The sequence below is a fragment of the Sturnira hondurensis genome, unplaced genomic scaffold, assembly GCF_014824575.4.
Source record: "Sturnira hondurensis isolate 20B ecotype Veracruz unplaced genomic scaffold, ASM1482457v3 Scaffold0006413, whole genome shotgun sequence".
Lineage (NCBI taxonomy): Eukaryota > Metazoa > Chordata > Mammalia > Chiroptera > Phyllostomidae > Sturnira > Sturnira hondurensis.
The window spans coordinates 10,614,078-10,635,310 of NW_028079044.1; the positions used below are offsets into that span (position 1 = coordinate 10,614,078).

At 35.3% G+C, this 21,233-nt stretch overlaps 1 protein-coding gene across 8 annotated transcripts in view; it reads right to left on the minus strand.

Moving 5' to 3' along the window:
- Positions 1–21,233, minus strand: part of PUS10 (pseudouridine synthase 10) — a 60,552-nt gene that overhangs the window by 38,305 nt on the left and 1,014 nt on the right. For 6 of the 8 annotated variants that reach the window (XM_037047990.1, XM_037047986.1, XM_037047987.1 and 3 more), the window contains 3 exons: positions 18,974–19,114; positions 15,959–16,213; positions 15,161–15,247 (listed from right to left, as the gene is read on the minus strand). In XM_037047990.1, coding sequence (XP_036903885.1) covers positions 15,161–15,247; positions 15,959–16,213; positions 18,974–19,099 — 468 coding nt within the window. In that variant the 5' untranslated portion in view covers positions 19,100–19,114. Of the gene's footprint in view, positions 1–5,721; positions 6,304–15,160; positions 15,248–15,958; positions 16,214–17,535; positions 17,769–18,973; positions 19,115–21,233 lie in introns of those variants that run through there. The other 2 variants (XM_037047992.1, XM_037047993.1) reach the window with 2 other exon arrangements.

Genomic DNA, 21,233 nt, shown 5'->3' on the forward strand with positions numbered 1-21,233 from the left:
AGAATGTGACCTACTCAAGAGGAAAGACCCAAAGATAACAACTATGGACACAGTAAAACTCCCAGTCAACCATCCCTCCCTACTCATGCACTCCGCTTTCAATTGCTTCTCATTTTGTACTCTTAAATAAGACCAGCCAACCAAGAATCAGCAGACAGCTAAGGAGATCATCTCACATAGAAGAGACCAAAATAAACTGAAAAAAGCGACTTTAAAAAATTAGAGACAACAAAAAAACCTTAATAGCAAAATACAATATTCTCAGGAAGATAAATAAAATATTGTTTATCAAATAAGGATAATATTCTATTTTTCTAATATACATATAAACATACGCAAAAGGTAAAAAACAAAATAGAAAAACGTCATTAAAATTAAAACATGATATCAACAGTGTGGTGATTGCTAGGGGAAGTGGGGTAATATCATAATTTACTACATAAATTAAACAAACAAAAGTTCTGGAAATAGAGCTGAAACATATTTAAAGAAACAATAAACCTGATAAAGATTTGTTAGCTAGGACACAAATAATATCAACCATAAGAATAAAAAGCTAATGAATTGGATGCTATCAAAAGTAAACATTTCTCATCTTTGACAGATATCATTAGGAAATTAAAGAGCAAGCCACAGTATGTAAAAAAATATTTGTAATACACATACATAATAAGGATTGTATCTGGAATATATTAAGGGCTCCTACAACTCAATGAAAAAAGACAAACCCAATTTTTTTATAATAGAAAAAAGATTTGGTTTGACAAAGTCAAATGTAAAGAGACTTCACAAAGATAAATGAACAGCAAGTAAGCACATGAAAAAATGCTCAATACAATTAGTCATCAGGAAAATAAACACACAACCTCTAAGTACTCACTAGAATGGCTCAGATGAAAGAGAATGACAATGCCAAGTGTTGACAAGGATGTGAAGCAACTGAAACACTTACATACTGCTGGTGGAATATAAATTTAAACCGATAAATCCACTTAGGAAAACTTTGGCAGTTTCTCAGAAGGTTAAACATATACCTGCCCTATGACCTAGGCATTCTACTCCAAGGCATTTACCCAAGAAGAGTAAAAACATATATCCACACAAAAAAACTGAACACAGAAGTTCATACCAGCTTTATTCATAGTAGCCCAGAACTAGGACAACACATATGCCTATCAGTTGGTGAAATAGATAAACAAATTGTATTATATTCATATAATGGGACTCTATTAAGCAGTAAGAATTAGTTACTGATACACACAACAATATGGATGGACCCCAAAACCATCATGCTGTGTCAAAGAAGCCAGAACAAAAGAATACATAATATGTGATCTCGTTTAAATGAAATTCTTTTAAAAAATATAAACTAATCTATACCTGGAAGTAGATTAGTTGGAGCTGCAAGCGAAAGTCCTGCAACTGGCACAAGAAAACTTTGGAGGTAACGGAAATGCTCTAAGTCTGGACTGTGGGGGTGGCTACTCGGGTATATGCACCTGTCAAAACTCAATAAAATGTATCCTTTAAACCGTTGCAGTTTATTGTTCTTAATTATACCTCATAAAGTTAAAGTACACTCATACAATGAGATACCTTTAAGACCCACTGAAATACTGAAGTTAAAAAGACCCTCAAGAAAAAGTTTCTCAATACTATGAGTCAGTAATGATGCAGAATAACTTCAACTTTCATACACTGTTGGTGAAAATGTAAATTGGTACAACCACTTTGGAAAATAATTTGGCATGATTTACGAAGTCAAAGAAATGTATTCCTTATGACTCATCAATTCCACTCATACGTAGATAAACTCCTGCACACGTGCACTAGAAGACAGCTACAAGAATGTTTATGGTTTCACTGTTGAAAGTAGCCAAAAACCAGATGACTTTAATACTCATTAACAGTAGTCTGAATAAACTGCAGTATATTCATGCAACTGATACTGTTCAGCAATGAAAACAAATTATAGTTCCACAAAGCAATGTAGATGAATATTTCAAAACTAATATGGAGTAAAAAAAGCCAGACACAAAAGATATAAAATGTTATGATTCCATTTTATATAAAGCTTAAAGTCAGGTCCATTTAAACTCTAGTTTTAGAAGTAAAGACAATGGTTACGTCTGAGGAGAAGGAAGGCATTAATTGCTGGTGAATATAAAAATAAAAACTTATTAAAAAGAAAATGGAAATATTTATATTCTAAGATAAATTTCAACTTCAAGAACTCACACTGAGCAATCTGTGTTTTCTATAAAGCAATTCCCTAAAAACTGAAGAATGTGAAAGACCAAGCAAACTAAAATAAGACTTCACGAAGTCCAACAAGCTAACTGATTGACGGTTATCACAAGCTCAGGAAAAAAGTGTCTGTGCTACCTGAACACTCCCTCCGACGCACTGTGTATATGTGCAGTGAATGTGATCAGAAGTTCTTCAGAAGACACGTGTGGGGGCATAATTTGAGATCTTGCTCCCCAGCCTATGTCATCAGTTTGGTTCAAATAAACTCTTCCTTCTCAAGACAACAGGTATATAGGGCTTTCATTTGGGGTGACGGAAAATTTCCAGAACTAGATAGCAATGATGGTTGCACAACACTGAACTTAATGTCACCGATCTGTATACGTTAAAATTGTTAAAGTGGTAAATTTCATGTTTATATATATAAAGAAAGCACATGTGGGGCATCTTAAACCTTATTTGAAGACTTTTTTGTAAGATTTGTGTAACTCGGGTTACATTATGAATAAAAATGTTATCATACAGAAGTGCCCTGAATACATGTCTACATAAAAAAAAACAACCTTTTGAAATAATAATTCAGTATTCTGCCTCATTACTGATTTACTCAATAGGGCATAAGTAAACATGCTCACTTCCTTGGTAGGTAGAGGATTTCTGTGATGCATTCAGAAATATGATCCAAATTCTTACTAAAATCACTGTCTCGTGGTTTCTAATATGAAATTATAGTGATAATACCAAATGAATGTCATATGGTCAACACATATGACAACACTCTAGCTTCACAGAAAATTTAAATTCTAGATCTGAACTGAATTCTAAATAGAAATCATTGTATATTATGATTCTTAACATAATTAAAGGGCTACCCATGTTGATACCTTTGCATCAATTTCATTATCTTTTGTATGCTTCAATCCACATTTAAACACAATCCATTTTATTTTTCCCCACCCAAGTCAGATCATCTTTGCCTACATACTCACAGGAACATTTAAACAACCACTTCAGAGATAAACTGAGATTCCACCAGAAAAAAGAATCAAGAGTTTCAATCATATCAATACTTCAAAGTACTATATGAATAGCTTTCAATATAATATACAGGGTCTGGCACAAATAATGCTTCCTTTTTATTACAAAATCCTTTATTACAAATCATCAGGATGTAATTCTGCAACATAACAATATCACACTCAAGCACACCATTGACGTTTTAGGTGAAATGTTCAAATTAAAACTGTAAGTTGTTACACCCATATTACCCTATCAATCACAGTAAAGCAGGTGTTATGTCTGCCATGCTCTGTATTAAAAAAATAATATGACTCATTAATTTGTTCTTATGGGAAATACAATAATTGATACATAATAATTCAAGAATAACTTTCACATATTCTCAACTACAAACCTACTTTTGCCTGCTTTTTCTCAGATAAACATTTCCAACTGGGCCTTGAGTGGTATGTATTCTAGGAAGTAGATTCCACTAGTATTGATCTTGTATTAATATCAGTGAGGAAAGACAGATTAGATTTAATTTAAAAACAAGATTCATAAAGATACCTCTCAATATTTTAAGAATACAACCTAGTTTTCTTTTTCTTTCTTTTGTTTTATTTCAAGATTTTATTTATCCTAAGAGGGGAAGGGAAGGAGAGAAGGAGAGAAATATCAATGTATGGTTGCCTCTCATGAGTACCCTGCTGGGAACTGGCCTGCACCCCAGGCATGTGCCCTGACTGGGAATCGAACCGAGATTGTGTGGTTCGCAGGCCTGCACTCAATCCACTGAGCTACACCAGCCAGGACCTACAACCTAGTTTTCAAAACAGAAGCAGGAGCAGATGCAGTACTGCCATTAATCAACACTACTAACTGGTCTAAAACGATTTCATTTATCTTTCCCTTTTCTTAAGGGAAAGGGAAGAAAGCACTAGTCCTATTTCTCAAGAAATAGGACGAGTCGATAGTGAAGTTGGATTTGTCTGGCTTCAGGTGGCACCTGCCCTATTCTTGGACACTTGGACACAGCTACGACAAAAGGACATGGCTGAAAGCCTATCTGGCACTCCCACCTCCAATCATTAAGGGACTTTAACATCATAATTTATCATCACATACCACTCCAATCTTCCTAACATCAAAAGAAAATCAAAAGTAGCTCCTTATAAAAATGACTAGAAATTCCTCTATTTTAAGACATCCACTGTAATAAGATATTTAATCCCAAGCCTCTTCTACACCTATTCCAACCATCTGATAACAAAACATGAACACAAATGTGGTGGAAAAGTGCTTAAAAATATAATTTTAATGTTATTTTCAAAATTATAGTTTTAGAAAATCACCAAATAAACTGGTGGTTTATCAACATGCTTGTTAAATTATGACTCTTGCTAAAATATTATAAGAGCTCTCATACCTTTTTTTTTACTAAGAATTCTTTCTCTAACTTTGAAGATATTGTACCATTTGAAGAAACAAAACACATCTGGAAGTCAAAATGAAGGCTATGTCTCTCCTATGAGCCCAGAAACACAATAGCTGACTTTTGGTCTGACCAAATCACAATGTGGATAGGCAGCAGGGCTTAGCTGTAGTGGAAGGCAGAAACTTTGGAATTGGACTGATGAGCGTTTAAATCCTAGCTGTTATTTATTAGCAATGTGGCCTTGAATTTCAGTTTCATCATCTGTAAAACAGAGCTAATAACACCACCTTCTTCAAGGGATTGCCATGATTAAATGAGAGATCACGTGTGGCACACTGTTGGACAAATACTCATCTATAAATCATGGCAGCTCCTATACCTTGTTTTACTAAGGAAGGGGTTTTACTAAGGAAGGGGTTTTATCTTGCTGCCCCTGAAGCGTAAGTACGCATTGTGGTGGTATGGCTATGTCACACATAAACCATCATTCTGTATACACATACAAATATTACATATAAACTATCATTTTATATACATGTACATATATATACACACATATTTTTAGATAGATGTAATTTGCTATTATCATGAAAGATTTTTCAAAAACAATAATAACTTAGTAGGTCAAACTTGCTAAGTCCAAAACACAGTGGTGATATCAGAAAAAGGATAGTTGAGATGACTTCGCGCAACAAGAGAAACCCAAATCTGAAACAGGTAGAGTCTAAATTAGAAGTTCCCTTTTAAATTTAGTCTACTAAGTAGGTCACACAGTCTTAAAAATTAACAGAAAAAAAAGTTTCTTAAGGAGCTCAACAGTTGGTAGCTAGCAATATAATATGTTGCATTTGATAAGAAAATGGTTTTAAAGAAGAAGGATTTGCTTCATCTTGTATTTCTATTAATTCTGTTATATTACCATTTCTTACTGTAAAATTTAAAGAGGTAAAATGGGACAATTCACAAGAATAAGACCATATAAACTAAAACAAAAACCTTCAAAATTTTAAGGCTGCCTGATATTTTCAACACACCTTGCTACCTCTCCACTACCAACACTGGTGGATTAGCCACGGCGACCTCTTTCTTTTTGCTGCTTCCACCCTTACTTACCTGCTTCAGACCAAAAATAATAATAATAATATAAACCTACAAAGTAAATATACACACCTTGAAATATCTAAACAGGTCTGAATACCTTGCCGACTGCACCCCTGAATTCAATACACATACTACTGTGGTGGTCTTTTAAAATCAGCCTTGCCTCCCGCCCTGCTTCACTATGGCAGCTCACTCCCAGAAATGTGACTCCTTCCTTTTGCTGCATACCTCAGTGATCTCAGGAATGGGTTCTTCTTTTAAATGGTGGACGCCCTGAGCCTATACTCCTAATAATGGGTTATTAAAGCTCTTCAATACCCACTCTGACTCCCTGACAGGTGGACTTGGGGTTGCCAATCCTCACCAGGACATGGGCTCCATACAGACCTTGCCTAATTGCATGTCACTCATAGGTTCTCCCTTGGAACATATGTCCCAGTTGTGTATCAAGAAACAGAATCCTGAACCTGCTGTCATGTCTGGCTCCATGTTCCCCTGGATATAGCAGCTCTGCCTGGATTCATCACTCTGATGTCCCTTAGTCCCTTAGTGATGTTTTTGAGTGTATGGCTTAATAAGTGGAGTAGTTAAGAAAAGGCAATGCTCATACAGCCAAAGTAACTACATAAATAACACACACGCACATAAATAAAAGATGAAGAGATGGCATGGTTTAAAAATTTTTCAAACAGCATGAAGTACGGGGGCACCCCCAATTCCAGTAAATGTGACACATTTCCCAAGTTTCAGTTTTCTCCTCTTCAAATGACCACAAGTGAGATGATTAGTGAAGTGACCCCAATATCTGTGAGGCTAAAAAAATCATCCGAGCATGTCTTCTTTCCAATTCATAGATATTGGGGGTCCATTTAACCTTCAGAGATTAAAATGGAATCACCTTACATACAAAGGCTGGGAACTCCTGGACTCTTCATCAAAGATTCTCAATAGATATGAATAGATTTACATCCAAGGTGGTGGTGCAGCCAGAGCTCTAACATATCACCATTTTTCACTGAGTGTCATAAAAAGCTGGGAGCCTTGTTCTACATGATCACCAAGGTTTCCTACAGATCTATGATTCTGTGATTCTAGTAAGCTGACTTTCACACATTGGGGTACTCACAGGACCATGTTATTAGAGTTGCCTATTATAAGTAGGATGGGTTTGAACTGCTCCATTTCCTCTGAAGGAGGAAAGGTTGTAGCTTGTATATCTAAAACATTAGCAAGTTCCTATCCTCCACAACCTACTCATGAAGTATCTAGTAAAGAGTCCTTGAAAGACAGAGACAGTGAGCTCTTAACTGTGCTTGACTTTCAGAGCCTTGCAACACCTTGTAAAAATACGTTTTGCACATTTTTTGGACCGTTTAGGGTTTGAAGCAAGTTCTAGCCAACTAATCTAACCATAAATCAGGCTACAAATTTTGAAAACTCCTTAGTACGCTCAGAAAAAGTTTGTCCATTAAAGTGAACTTGAGTTGGTCTTAAATGGTGGGTTAGAGAAAACAAAAATTGATTTAGGCACAGTGCTTATCACACAAAATAAAAACTGAGTCATGAAAATGAACAAAATGCAGAAAATGAACATGCTAAATCAGAGAGCTGGGTTAATGAATAAAGACAGCCAGCTCAGGTCTCTACACACAGTATGAACTTGGAAAGTGTAGCTCTCTATACTTGGAGTCAAAGCAATTTCATCATATCCTGTTCTGTGAGCTAAACATAATTAGAAAAAAACATTGTCCTTTAGAAGAAGTAATCACTTCAATCAATTACAAAGGGGTAAAATCACTGGAATATCCAATTAAGAAAAATCCTAGATTAATGGCTAGGAATTTAAAAGTCCCCTTATAAGCGCACACGTAAAAATTCTGAATATGTGCATTCTCTTTCTTGTATTGCTTTCTTTAGATTCTTAATGACAATAATGATCCCAGACTGATTAAGAACCCACAGATTTAAGTAAAAATCCAAAGTCTTTTGAATACCCATTTGTCAGAATTTAAGAACAAACAGATTCTGTAACTATAAACTGCTACCATAGAAATGGTACTACTTTTATTTTTGGCTACTTTTCTGGGGCTGTGTATAATTACAGTACTTAGTGTAGAACATGGAGGTATTATGAAGTATAACAAATGAAAGGAAAAAAGGTTTTATCTGACAAATAAGACACCACCCATATCAAGCTGCGTAGCAGAAATAGGTGTTTCATACAACCAAAGCAACATTTAAGAGACACTATATGCATTTAAAGTCGCTAGAGCCCACAAACTCCCACATACTCTCCTTGAGGAGGGACCAATAAGCCAAACTAATAGAACCATATTGCCCTCTACTGGACTTCACTAGTAAAGATAAACCTAAAAGAAATAACAGGCCTTTAAAACATTTTTTGTTGTTGTTTTTTGAAGGACTTAATGGAATGTTCTTTTCCCATAAATGAAAGTTTAGCCTACTATTAGCATAAGTCTGGGTCATCTATTCCACAGTAATTTTAGTGAGGCAATAACTTAATGTGGTGTAGAGATTTAGAGCAATCAATCATGAATATAAGGTAGCAAAAATTACCATCATAAATATTTTTCTTAAAACTACACAGAATCTTGCCCTGGCTGGTGTGGCTCAGTGGACTGAGTGCCAGCCTGCAGACCCAAGGGTCACTGGTTCGATTCCCAGTCAGGGCACATGCCTGGGTTTCGGGCCAGGCCCCCAGTAGGGGGTGTTTGAGAGGCGGCCACATGTTGATGTTTCTCTCCCTCTCTTCCTCCCTTCTCCTCTCTCTAAAAATAATAAATAAAATCTTTTAAAAAAACCTACACAGAATCTTGGAGTTGAAAAGGTTGCATAAAGTCTCTAGTCTAACCAACTATATGACACACATCCCTCCGTGTATGTGCCAAGTAGTTGCCCAGCTTGGGCTTAAACACTGGTGATAGAAAACTCACCATCCCTGAAAAGTTTATCCTGTTGTGGATTAATTCCTTACAGCTGAAAATTATTTCCCTTCTGATCCTATCTCTGCAGCAGAAAACCCCTCAAATATTTAAATAGAGCAAATTAATTCCACTAAATTGTAAAGCCAAGTTCCTTCCAGTGGCTCCTGTGACCAGGTTTCAGATGTCCCCACCGTTCTGAATGCACTCCTCTGAGTGTGCGTTCATTGTTTTAATTGCTGCTATAGCAAATTACTGTAAACTTAGTAGGTTAAAACAACACAAATTTATTACCTTATGGTTAGGTCAGAAGCCCAACACGGGACTCACTGGGCTAAAATCACAATGTCAACAGGACTATGTTCCTTTCTGGATGCTGCAGGCTGAGAGAACCCATTTCCTAGCCTGTTCTAGCTTCTAGAGGCCACCCACATTCCTCCTCCACTCCCGGCCACCCTCCACTCTCTTCAAAGTGAGCAGCACTGCACCTCCCTGATCATTCTTCCATAATCACATCTTCCTGTGACCCTGACCCCAACCAGGCAGGTACTTTTAAGGGCCCATGTGATTAGATTGCAGCCATCCAGATAATTCAGGATAATCTCTCCATCTCAGGACCCTTAATCTTAATTACATCCATGAATCCCTTTTTAGTTTTCACATACAGCAACATTCACAAATTCCTGAGGTCACCACAAAATGCCCTCCCATTTGTCCTTGGTCCTCCCAAAGTAGAATGTCCCGTGTGAATATGACGCTCCGTGAATGGCCAGCTCTGAGTAAAACAGGACTGCCACCTTCATCTTTCCAAATACTGTACTTCTAAAATCTGGACTAAAATCCAAAGAGATTATCTACATGACACCTCTAATTCTTATCGGGCTATTAACTAAAACCCACAGCCTTGTCTATAAACAGTTTTTAGGCCACTCCTGCCGATCCTTTACTTGGCAGTTTTCTAAACCCAAGTATAAGAACTTATGTTTATTTCTGCTCAATTCATTTTGTTAGATGTTCCCTATTCTTGAGATCTTTTTGTATCTCAAGTCTCACACTCAGCCTATTTGCTATACACTCAGCTCTTGTCATGCACACTTGTAGTGAGCATTTCCATTGTATCACGGATAGAAATCATGAACAGGACAAGGTATGAAAAGTGTCCTGTAACACTTCAGAAATCTGTCTAAAGTTCTATGATTCTTAACTTTCAACACACATGTGAACTGTTGAGGGGTTTCTGTATGTCCCATCCCCAGAGATTCTGATTCAGGAGGTCTGAGACAAGGCCCCAGCAATCAAAAACTTTCCCCAAGTAGGTTTCAGGTGGTTGCTGTGCAGAGCACATTTGGAGAAACACTGTCAAGTTCCATACCGATCACTGGTCAGCTCCTTTTGGGTATGGCAAGCCAGGCACAATCTACCCGACTGTCTTCACACCCTGCTCATGTTCCCGCCACTTTCAGGAAGTTATCATGAGAAAGAAACCTAGTCTAGCTGAATGCCAGTCACACAGGTGCTACTGCATTTCTCTGCTCTACTGGTCCTGCTGCATGTAAATATGGCAGACATAATTTGTTCTTAGCAAACCTGTTTGGTGTGTTGACAATCTAGATTGCCTTATTCTCAGCGCCCACAGGTATTCTTTAGTTCTGGACCCAGAATCTTGCCAGGGTTTTAGGGTCAAGCTCACGAGTTGGTACTTAATAGAACCAATTTTTCTTAACCTTTGAAAAATGGGAACTGCCCTAACCTATCTCTAGTCACTTGGAAAATCTATCTTTTAAAAGCTATCAAGGATCATGGACAGCAGCAAGTTCTTTCTGAATCTGTCTTGGAACGTAAGTCATCCAGGCCGGAATACCTGTACCCATTTCCAGAACCTCTGCCATGTGGAGTTTTCATTCTTCCATACCGGTGATCATTCTACCCTTTTCAGATGAAGATGATTTTTCTTGAGAGAAAGAACAGAAGTAAAATGGGATTTACAGCATTCTGCTTTCTCTACATCATCCATCAACAGCACACCATCAGTTCCAAATAGCAGTCCAAATTCTTCATCTCTTTCTTGATCTAAACATAACCCCAAGTACCCCAAGTCTTCCTTAAAAATTCTTGCAAGTCCCTACTCATCGGAGATTTTATTTTCTAGTTGCTAGTCTTACAGATCTAAACCTCCTGCTTACATGTGCATTAATTTGACTTTAGCTTTCCTCTCTCTTTTTTTTTTGAAACTGATCTCAGGTTGGCAAACAATTTAACTGTTAGAGTTGGATAGTATATACATAGAAATTTTACAAAATAACAAGTCAAATAAATATATATAAATATATAAATACAAATTAAATATATAAATAGAAAGGGGAGAGGGAAAGGGAGAAAGAGAGAGAAGGAAGGATTCCTCATTTTTTCTTCTCCATTTTCATCCCTCAACTTTTTTATTGATTGGGATAATTTGCTTTTAATTAAAGTCTCAGTTGCACTCTCTCTACACCTCCCATTTTCCTTTATCTTCCAGATTCTTATGCCATTTTTCTTCAACTGCCTTTCCTTTGGACTGCTTGAAATCCATCTATCAAAAGGCTAGGATATGTCCTAATTATGCCTGTTTCTCCCTTCCTATCAGAAATACAAATCTTAAAAGGTTGTTCATTGCCATTTAGGACTACATTAGTTCTGCCATCAGTCTTTAGAGCAGTGGTTCTCAAAGTGCAGTCTTTGTGCCAACAACACCAACATCACCTATGAACTTGTTAGAAACACAAACTTTCCCAGGGACCTACTGCATCAGAATACCTGGAGATAGGACCTGGGACACTCTCCAACATGAGTCCCATGTATACTAAAGTATGAGAACCACTACTTTAGGAGAAGAAACTATTCCAATCCAAAAGTTGTCACACAATGTGCTTTTAACCAAATGTGATTTCTATCAAGTGCCTAAACACTGGGAGTCTCTCCTGCTGCTGTATACATTAACTTTTGTGACTAGTTTATGTCTGCAATGAATCACCTTTCCTTTGGCCAAGGGGCAGACAGCACACTTCCACTTCTGTATCTGTCCTATTTCTCTCATTTTATTTATTTTTAAAAAGATTTTATTTATTTATTTTTAGAGAAGGGGAAGGGAGGAAGAAAGAAAGGACGAGAAACATCAGTGGGTTACCTCTCTTGGTTGCCTCTTGTACAGGCCCTGACCGAGGGCTGAACCTGCAACCCAGGTGTGTGCCCAGACCAGGAATTGAACCAGTGATCTTTTGCTTTACTGGATGATGCCCAACCAACCGAGCCACACCAGTCAGGGCTCCCTGTTGTTCTAAACTCTATTCTAGATGGTGTCTAGCATCATTCTGCTCGCAGACTCTCAGTCCAGGTATAATTTGTCCTATCACACTATTCTATCTCTCCCTTTGAAATATCTGAGTCTATAGTGAAGACATCCTTCTATTGTTACACCCAAATGGCAATCCCAAATCCAGAATGTCACCAAGGTAGTCATGAGATATTTATTCTTCTCCCTTATCACTTCAACTGTATTTTGTCATTCAAATACTGTTATTGAAGGTATTGAAGGTTCCAAGTATTACGTCCAGCTAGTTTCCATATTCTTGTCTTTTGTGAATCCCTGGATACTGCCTCCATCTATTCTGCTTACCATGTCTTACTTTACGTCTAACATAGTTTCATCAGTTAATCTACTTGTTTTTCTTCTCTTTGGTAGTATTCAGTCTAAACTCTCCTGACCAGACAGGCTGGTTCCTAGGGCAGCCCACACAGGAGATGCACTCCCTCCCGCCCTCTGTATCCTCCCAAACTCAGCGAAAGGTGGTGATGATTACAGTGACTGCAAGCTTTTCTCTCTTAGATCTTAAATTAGCATTTTTAGGATGATGATACATAAAAACTATGGCTGTAAGCAGAAAGGAATTGGAAGGGCCAGGAATATAGAGATTAAAACAAACTGAATAGCTCAATCTTTAAAAATCCTTTACTTGAGGTCATCTGTTTCCTTGGTTCTTTTGTAAGCAGGAATGTAACAAACACTACCATGTTATTAAAAAACTATTTGCTTTCAAGCCCTGACTGGTGTAGCTCAGTGGATTGAGCACAGGCCTGCGAACCAAGGGATCATAGTTCAGTTCCCAGTCAGGGCACATGCCTGGGTTGCAGGCCAGTTCCCAGGAGGGGATGCACGAGAAGCAACCATACATTGATATTTCTCTGCCTCTCCCCTTCCCTTCTAAAGATAAATAAATAAATAATAATAAATAAAAAAACCTATTTGCTTTCAATTATTATATCTTTAATCAAAATTTCCTTCTACAGAAGTGGGAAGATATGACACAATTGTATATTCCACTCTGAATTATGTGATAATTAGTACAAATCAATTCCATGTATATTAATATGTTTATTCTATAACAGACAAATAAGTTCTAAGTTTTACAAGCTCTAAATAGAAAACCACATTGTAGAACAAACATATCACTAATAAAGTTAGAAAATTTACATTCAAAATGTAAGAATACTCTTAAGATGTGTGATTTATTTATATTGGGAAGTGTAACAAGTAAGTTAACTGGTTTGAAAAGCAATTTACATTGAATCTGGCCCATAACATATCTCAACACCAAAGAAGTAATAAAAGACAACAATAGTAGTTACACAACATAATAAAAGAAAATCACAAAGTGAAACATAAGTACAATTTGTGCAAGAAATCTAGGTTGTGAAAATAGTAAGTTATATACAAAACTGCATACTTTTTGAATAATTATTATTCTTAAGAAATAAATGGGTGAAAATATACTACTTATTAACAAAAAGGAAAACAGTAAGTTACTTAACACACTAATTATAAAAAGTTAAGTAGAGTTGAAGCAGAATAATTCTGTTTTTTAAAATGGCATCTCCTGTGTCTGATATGAAATATAAATACTCCATAAGTATTCAATAAATATTAAATCAACATTGTTAAAATCATCATATAAGTGATACATATGGACAACACAAATTTTAATATAAAAGATATAAACTTTGAGAGGAGTTTTGTGCTGAGATCTATAACCACACTTGTCACTTGAACAAAGCAGGAGTAAAAAGGGCACCCCATCCTCCCTCAAAAATCTGTGGGTGACTTTGACTCCCCAAAAACATTACTAATAGCCTACTGTTTACCAGAAGCCCTACTGATAATATAAACAGTAGATTAACACATTTTGTATGTTATATGTATATTATATATTGTATTCTTGCAATGAACTAAGCTAAAGATATTAAGAAAATCACAAAAATATTTTTATAATATTCATTGAAAAAAATTGTGTATAAGTGAACCTGCACAGTTCAAACCTTTGTTTTTCAGGGATCAACTGTATTTCTTATTCCTATTTTTGTTACTCAAACACTGCAACTTTTTTCAAGTCACTTAGCTTTCGGAAGTCTGTTTCTCTCTGTGAACATTGGACCCTGAAGATGATCTATCAGTGAGAAATGCTTTGATGATTGACTAGAAAATGACTTTGTGTTTAGAAACCTCAGTATATCCTCCCCTTTACTCTTCCATTTGCTTAGTTATCTAGTCATCAACAGAGGTGCTACTTAAAACCGTCTATTCTTTTTCACTTCTCAGCTTTTATCTGTCATTCAACAAGTTCTAAATCAATTTTCAGCCTTTTGGGGCCTTACAAACATGCTCACCCAAGGAAAGCGACAGGTATAAGACATAACGTTCTGGTGATGTTGGGGGAGTCTTAATGAAAAGATACCTTATACATAAAAATAAGTAGATATGTTTAAAACTCATTGTTGTAACTTGAGATTACCAAGGCCATTCTCCTTATACTTCATGCAACAGTATTAATAAAAAGTTTTATGTTTTCATGTCAATTTTGCCACACAAAAATGTTACAGTAATGACTACTTTTTTTACTAACAAAGGGGAAATGTTACTGTAAAATAAACATAAGGTTATTTCCCTTTCTATCAATGATTAAAAGAAGTGCCATTGTTTTATATTACACTCCAGAAAATAAGAAGGTTGACCATAATTGAAACATCTCTATCCTGGGACCATTATAAAATGTGTACTTGGTGTTTTACCCCCACCCCCACACTCAAGCCTCTGGAATCCTGGTCAATTCTCAGAGAGAGATCTCTGACCACAGAGTTAATCTTCAATGAATGTCTTCCACTGAATGAGAACCTTTTAAGAAGATGGCAGTCCTGTGATGAATACACTAATCTGAACCAATAATTCCATTTTCATCCATTCACTCAATATTATTAAACAGCTATAATGTAACGCTTTCAATCACTCAATAAGTAAACAAAATGTAAAATATATAATATGATAAAGAATATCGCTGCATCTGTATTTTTTGAGAAACTTCAGGCATTTCACATGTAGCCTTAAGCGTGTAAGTGAACTTACCTCTCTTACGGATAGCTGTGGTGGGAAGGAGACTGAAAATACCAAGTTGGTGAATTCAAATCCAGAGGCCTCAACTTTTTGGCACACCTAAAAAATCATCATATAAAAATTATTTTTTTACACATTAAGAATGTATTACATAAATTCCCAGGAATTGATAAAAATTTTACAGTAATCTTCATCACATAAACTTTTGATCCAGGAGATGACACTACAAAACCTCCCAACTTCCCCCTTTGAGCAGGGAACTCTCATAAACCTCCTGAAATTATCTGCTAATCATGACCCCGATGACTGATATCACCAAAACAGCCAGGACTCACCTGCAGAACAATCTGTTGAATGTCAAAACAGTTTTCTTTTAGGTTAGCCATAATTTAAGAAAGATTTTAAAAGGCAATACCACATTTAAACATGTACCTCCCACAAAGCTGTAATTCTTGTCTTTTCTAGACATTTACAGGTATGCCTAAGAAAGAACTTTCCTATAACTTTTTACTTCTGCTAAGTAGCAAAAGGAAAGCTGCTACATGTTTTTCAATTGAATAGCACTCATGACTAAAATAGATGAATAGATATATATTTCAGTTGTTTTCAGGCATCATATTGATAAAAAGGTAATTTGAGATAAAAAGGTTTGCATTTTTAAAAATAAATTTTAAAAAAGTTTTAATAATCCATTGGTGTAAAACAAGTTGAAATGAATGGCATTGTTCCTGTAGATACAGGAATTCTAGGTCTTTAAACTGAAAACCTCTGTATAATTGCACATATAATAACAAAAGATAGATCACTTACTTTTTTGATGAACTCTTCTTCACAGAACTCCTGGAGAATTCCTAGGCATACGTTGCATACATTTAAACTTGAGGTCTTGGAAGCAAGGTTTCCATCTTCAACACTGGAGACCCTTCCCTCTCCATTTTGACTCATATTATCAATCCCGTCTTCTAATTCATGTAGTCGAATTTTCTTGGGAGGTGGGTTTGGAACTTCCAAAATTAATTCGCCTTTTTCAGTTTCTAGGAATTTCTGTAGTTCATTGAGTAACTCCTGGAAAGTTAATTTACAAAAAAAAGTAATAACCCTAAGGGTAAGATGAAGCATGAAAATAGGAGTGAATATATACCATAGACTTACCTAATGTTGATTTATATTAATTCTAAAGCGATAAATTAATTTTAGTAGCCAGCACTTGCTTTCTAGGGAATTTAAAAGAGAATTACCTGACTTCTATAATAGATGTGTGAATATTTTTTTCAAGGATGTTTCATATATCAGTGAACTAAAGTCCTATATCTCAGGCAAAAGGGCTCCATTAAGAAATATTAAGAAATGTATTAATTTGGCTTGTAGTTCTAATGTGGGGTCATTCACTTGCTAATTTCAGTTTAAAAGACCCTTCAATTCCAATTATTAACAAATAGGTAAACTTTCCATTATTGCTGGGTGGTTTAATAATCTCACAATCATTAAAACCTCGTATGTACAATATTGATTTAATGTGAAATCTGAAAAATTAGACAGAGATTAGAAGTCTATGAAGTAAAAATAATTTCAAGACAATTTACTAAACAAAGGTAAACATGCTGGCAATGCTGAAATTTGACACAACAATTACAAACCATTTATATGCATTCATTGGAAGAAGCCCTCTACCGCTGCACATTCCGGTTTCCCTCATTTTTGCCACCCTTTGTATTAGACTGTTAAAAGTAGCCTTCCTTTCACACCATTCACATATTTCAATCTACTCATCCAAATACTCTGAGAACTTTTCCTCTATTTTGTCTAAACTAAACAGGTTTTATTATTCAGTTGCTGAATAAATATTCTCTTAAATTCACTCAAATTACAATTTACTGACTGTAAAGGGAAAAGTCTTTCACTCCAATTTAATGCATTTTATTAAGACAATAGCTCTTTAATTTTATCTGGAACAAAGAAATACTCATACATGCACACACATGCAGGTATTTTATAACCTACACAAATACGTTTATTATTACCTGAGATGTATAACATCAGTATAACAAGTACATATATATGTATGTGTACATATATCATTATATGAATAGAACAGGTCAAAATTTAGGTACATTTTTTTAAAAAAGTCTTTTATTTTTCATGTTTATTTACACAAAGTGATACAAACAAAAGTTGGTAACACTAAGTCTCTTATATAATACATATTTTAAAACTTACAACATATGTACAGAATAATAGATTTTAATTTAATGTGTCTTTAAAAATGTGTAAGAGAAGTTACACAAAACCAGGTTTACTACTTTATAGTCTAGCGTGTATAAATATACACATATATTAATCATCATAGCATAGGTACCATTTCCAGTTTTCAAAGTGTTTTCACATACTTTATTAGATATTGTCCCTGAATATCCTGTGAGGTGGATGTTATCATCATTCCCAATTACAGAGGAGAAAACTGAAGATGGAAAGTGGTGGAACTGGGATTCAAATCCATGTCTTCCAGCTCCAAATTCTAGGCTTTGGATTCAGACAGACAGTTCATATCCTAGCTTGCTCACTTAATAGCTGTGTAACTTTGGGCAGGTTGCTTAACCTCTCTGTGCCTCAGTTTCTTCATCTGAAAATAGAGACAATCATAGTATGTACTTACTACCTAATAGGTTACTATGAGGGTTATATGAGATCTTGACATATAACAATGCTATATGAATATTAGATATAATTATTATTTCAAAATAATAGGAACAACTAATAGGAAAAAATGACAACTATTGCTAACTCCTGGGCAATTTTTACTTTATTTTATTTTTTATTTTTATTATTATTATTTTTTAAGATTTTATTTATTCATTTTTAGAGAGAGGGGAAGAGAGAGAGAGGGGGAGAAATATCAATGTGTGGTTGCCTCTCGTGCATCCCCTGCTGGGAACTGGCCTGCAATGCAGGCATATGCCCTGACTGGGAATTGAACCATGGTTGTTTGGTTCACAGGCCCACGCTCAATCCGCTGAGCTACAGCAGCCAGGGCAATTTTTAAAAATTGTAAGAAACTGAGTGTACGTGCATGTGTGTTTGTATGTGTTTGTACTATCTACATAGCTATATATTTAAATACATAATGACTATCTGCCTCTGAAAAGAACATCACTATTAGAATAAAATGTATTTCACAAAATGTTATATATTTTATGTGAAAGGATTCTATTAAATGTCAAAGCTCTCTGTGTATTATCATAAATGTCAAAGACCTCTATATAACTTTTGTTGCTATTAATAGCAATAAATAATAATTTAATAGCTTTTATTTCTAGCGGGTTGCAAATACCTATTTGGAAATGAAATAATACAAAAAACAGAAAAAGAAAAAATGCAAACGAATCCACAATGCTTCCAGATTTAATGCTTCCAGTCCTTAACAGATTTAAGGACTCTCACACCCTCCTGTTACAACTTAATAATATATAGTGAAAAGCACTACATGATATTCTGTTTAGATGCTCTTTAGAAAAGCTCTACAAGCATTAAATGTACCAGGGAATTGCTCCACTAAGATTCTATTATATTAAATGTCAGATATAATCACCCAAGAAGTTAACTTACATCTTTATGGTAATGTAAGTTCCAAAATTAGCATTATTGGTAATTATTTTATTATAGGTTCTTTTTTAATTTAATGAAGAGTCGTGGATTGATACTTCCCCTCAAATGTATAGGTATTTACTTAAAATTTAAAAAATGTTAACTTTTTAAAAATGCTATATGAATATTGATATAATATTCATAATATTCATATTAGATAAATATTCATATTTATTTTCATACCTTGTAGGAAAGTTTGTAAGGCGCATGAAAATCCACACCACAGAATCTGAAGATACATCGTGGACATGAACCAGTATTGAACAACACCTGGGCCAAATGCTTGTTTTCCTCAGTCAGTGGAAACATACTGAATAACTATAACTAGAAGAAAATAAAAAGTAAAATCAATGAGCATCTTTTGTGTTTTATTTTCACAGACAAATATATACCATCACCTTTAAGGATAAAAACTAGCTTTTATTTGAAAAACACTATTTTGTATTCTGCAATAATATCCCTTTCATTATATGTACACTGAAGCATAAACATGTAAGAAATTTATTAGATGGATCAAATATATTTCTAATTGTCTAGGGATTCATTTAGCATTCTGCATTGATATACCTAAACCAATCAAAAGAAATAAAAACTATAAAGAACAGTTATCTCAGAGAAAGATACTGAAAGCAAGAGTACAGAATAAAATTTTGCTTTTATTTTGTACCATTGAGTATTGCTTGAAAACACAGAGTAGTAAATTCAATAAACTTTTCCTATTAGAAATTAAATATTAGTTTGCTAGAAATATATCAGATAAGTTTATATAATACTTGACTAACCTTAATGACAGTTAAGCAGTTAAGTATTTAAAACAAATTGATCAGTGGATCCAAAAATATCAATTTTACTTTGATGATATTAACTAAATGAAAAACAATTAGCAAAATAAAAAAAAAACAAAAACACATTAAATGCAAAATATTTTAAAGTAATTAATTACTGTCCAAAACAATTTGCTACCTTTTCTGATTTGAATAAATTCACTTAGAAACAAATACTAGAGAACAGTGGAAATCCAGTATTATTTTCTTGTTGCCAGAAAGGAGGGGTACTACATTACCTAATCATTCTGTTTGGGAAAAATAGTCTTCTGATTAATGAATCAGTCCACATTAAAATGAGGAATTAGCAATGTCATTGCATGGCAATGCTGTGGTATTGTATAACTGTGCACCTTTTAATAAAGGTCCACACAAATAAAATACAGTGGCACCTTTTAATTTGTGCAGTTTCATAATTCAAATAAACATGTTTAAAATTGGTGGGAGGGTAGGCCCTGGCTGGCGTGGCTCAGTGGACTGAGCACCAACCAACACGGAAGCCTGGCAGTCTTGATTCCCAGCTAGGGCACATGCCTGGGTTGCAGGCTAAGTCCCCAGTAGGGATGCACTAGAGAGGCAACCACACACTTATGTTTCACTCCCCCTCTTTCTCCCTCCCTTCCTCTCTCTCTAAAAATAAATAAATAAAATATTTTTTCTTTTTTTAAAGATTTTTATTTATTTATCTTAGAGGGGAAGGGAAAGAGAGAGAGAGAGAGAAATATCAATGTATGGTTGCCTCTCGGGCGTCCCCCCACCCCCGCCCCCAGGAACCGGGAACTGGCCTGCAACCCAGGCATGTGCCCTGACTGGGAATCAAACCGGGATCGTGTGGTTCGCAGGCCCGCACTCAATCCACCCAGCCACACCAGCCAGGGCAATAAATAAAATATTTTAAAGAAATAAAAAAAATTGTGGGAGGGTGAAGCTGTTACCAAGTGCTTACTATGTGGTGTAATTCTTGGAGTAAATTTGTGTTTTTCAACCCTTTAAATGCACTAGTTAACTTCCAAGTTTCTAAACGGTTGTGACCACATATCAATAGCAGAGCCTTGACACAAAATAATGACTCCTCCTTTCCATTAGTTAAAGTCAAGGATTTTATTTAATTAAGAATTAACCTTCAACTCAAAAAGCCAAAAAAACCCCCTTCTTCCCCAATAGATAAAGTCAAGGAATAAATGCTTAAAAAGGACAATTTGTATCAAAGATTTCCCTGGGGACTTAAGTTAAATAGTTTCAGTAAAACGTTTACTTTTTTTCCTTTGGCAAAAGACAATGTTTATTTCTCCAATAGGAGAAATTTCTCTAGAAATAAAGGCATCATGCAAGGTTAATAAAAGATACATTATAATCTTTTGGCTCCGAGAAGTTCCCGAACATGTTGAGAATAAGGAAACCTTTTTCCTGAGTTATTTGAAGGGGCCTTAAACAAAACAAAACCCTCTTAGTGTGTAATCACTTGAACGGATTTACAAGCCTCTCGAACAATTTTCACCTAGCAACAATCTAGCGACTTAAACACGTCAACATTAAATGAAGGAAATACATTATGCCTTAAATTTGGTTGTTTCATCTTAATGTACAGCGCTGAAATTACAGGATTTCCTAGAACGTCA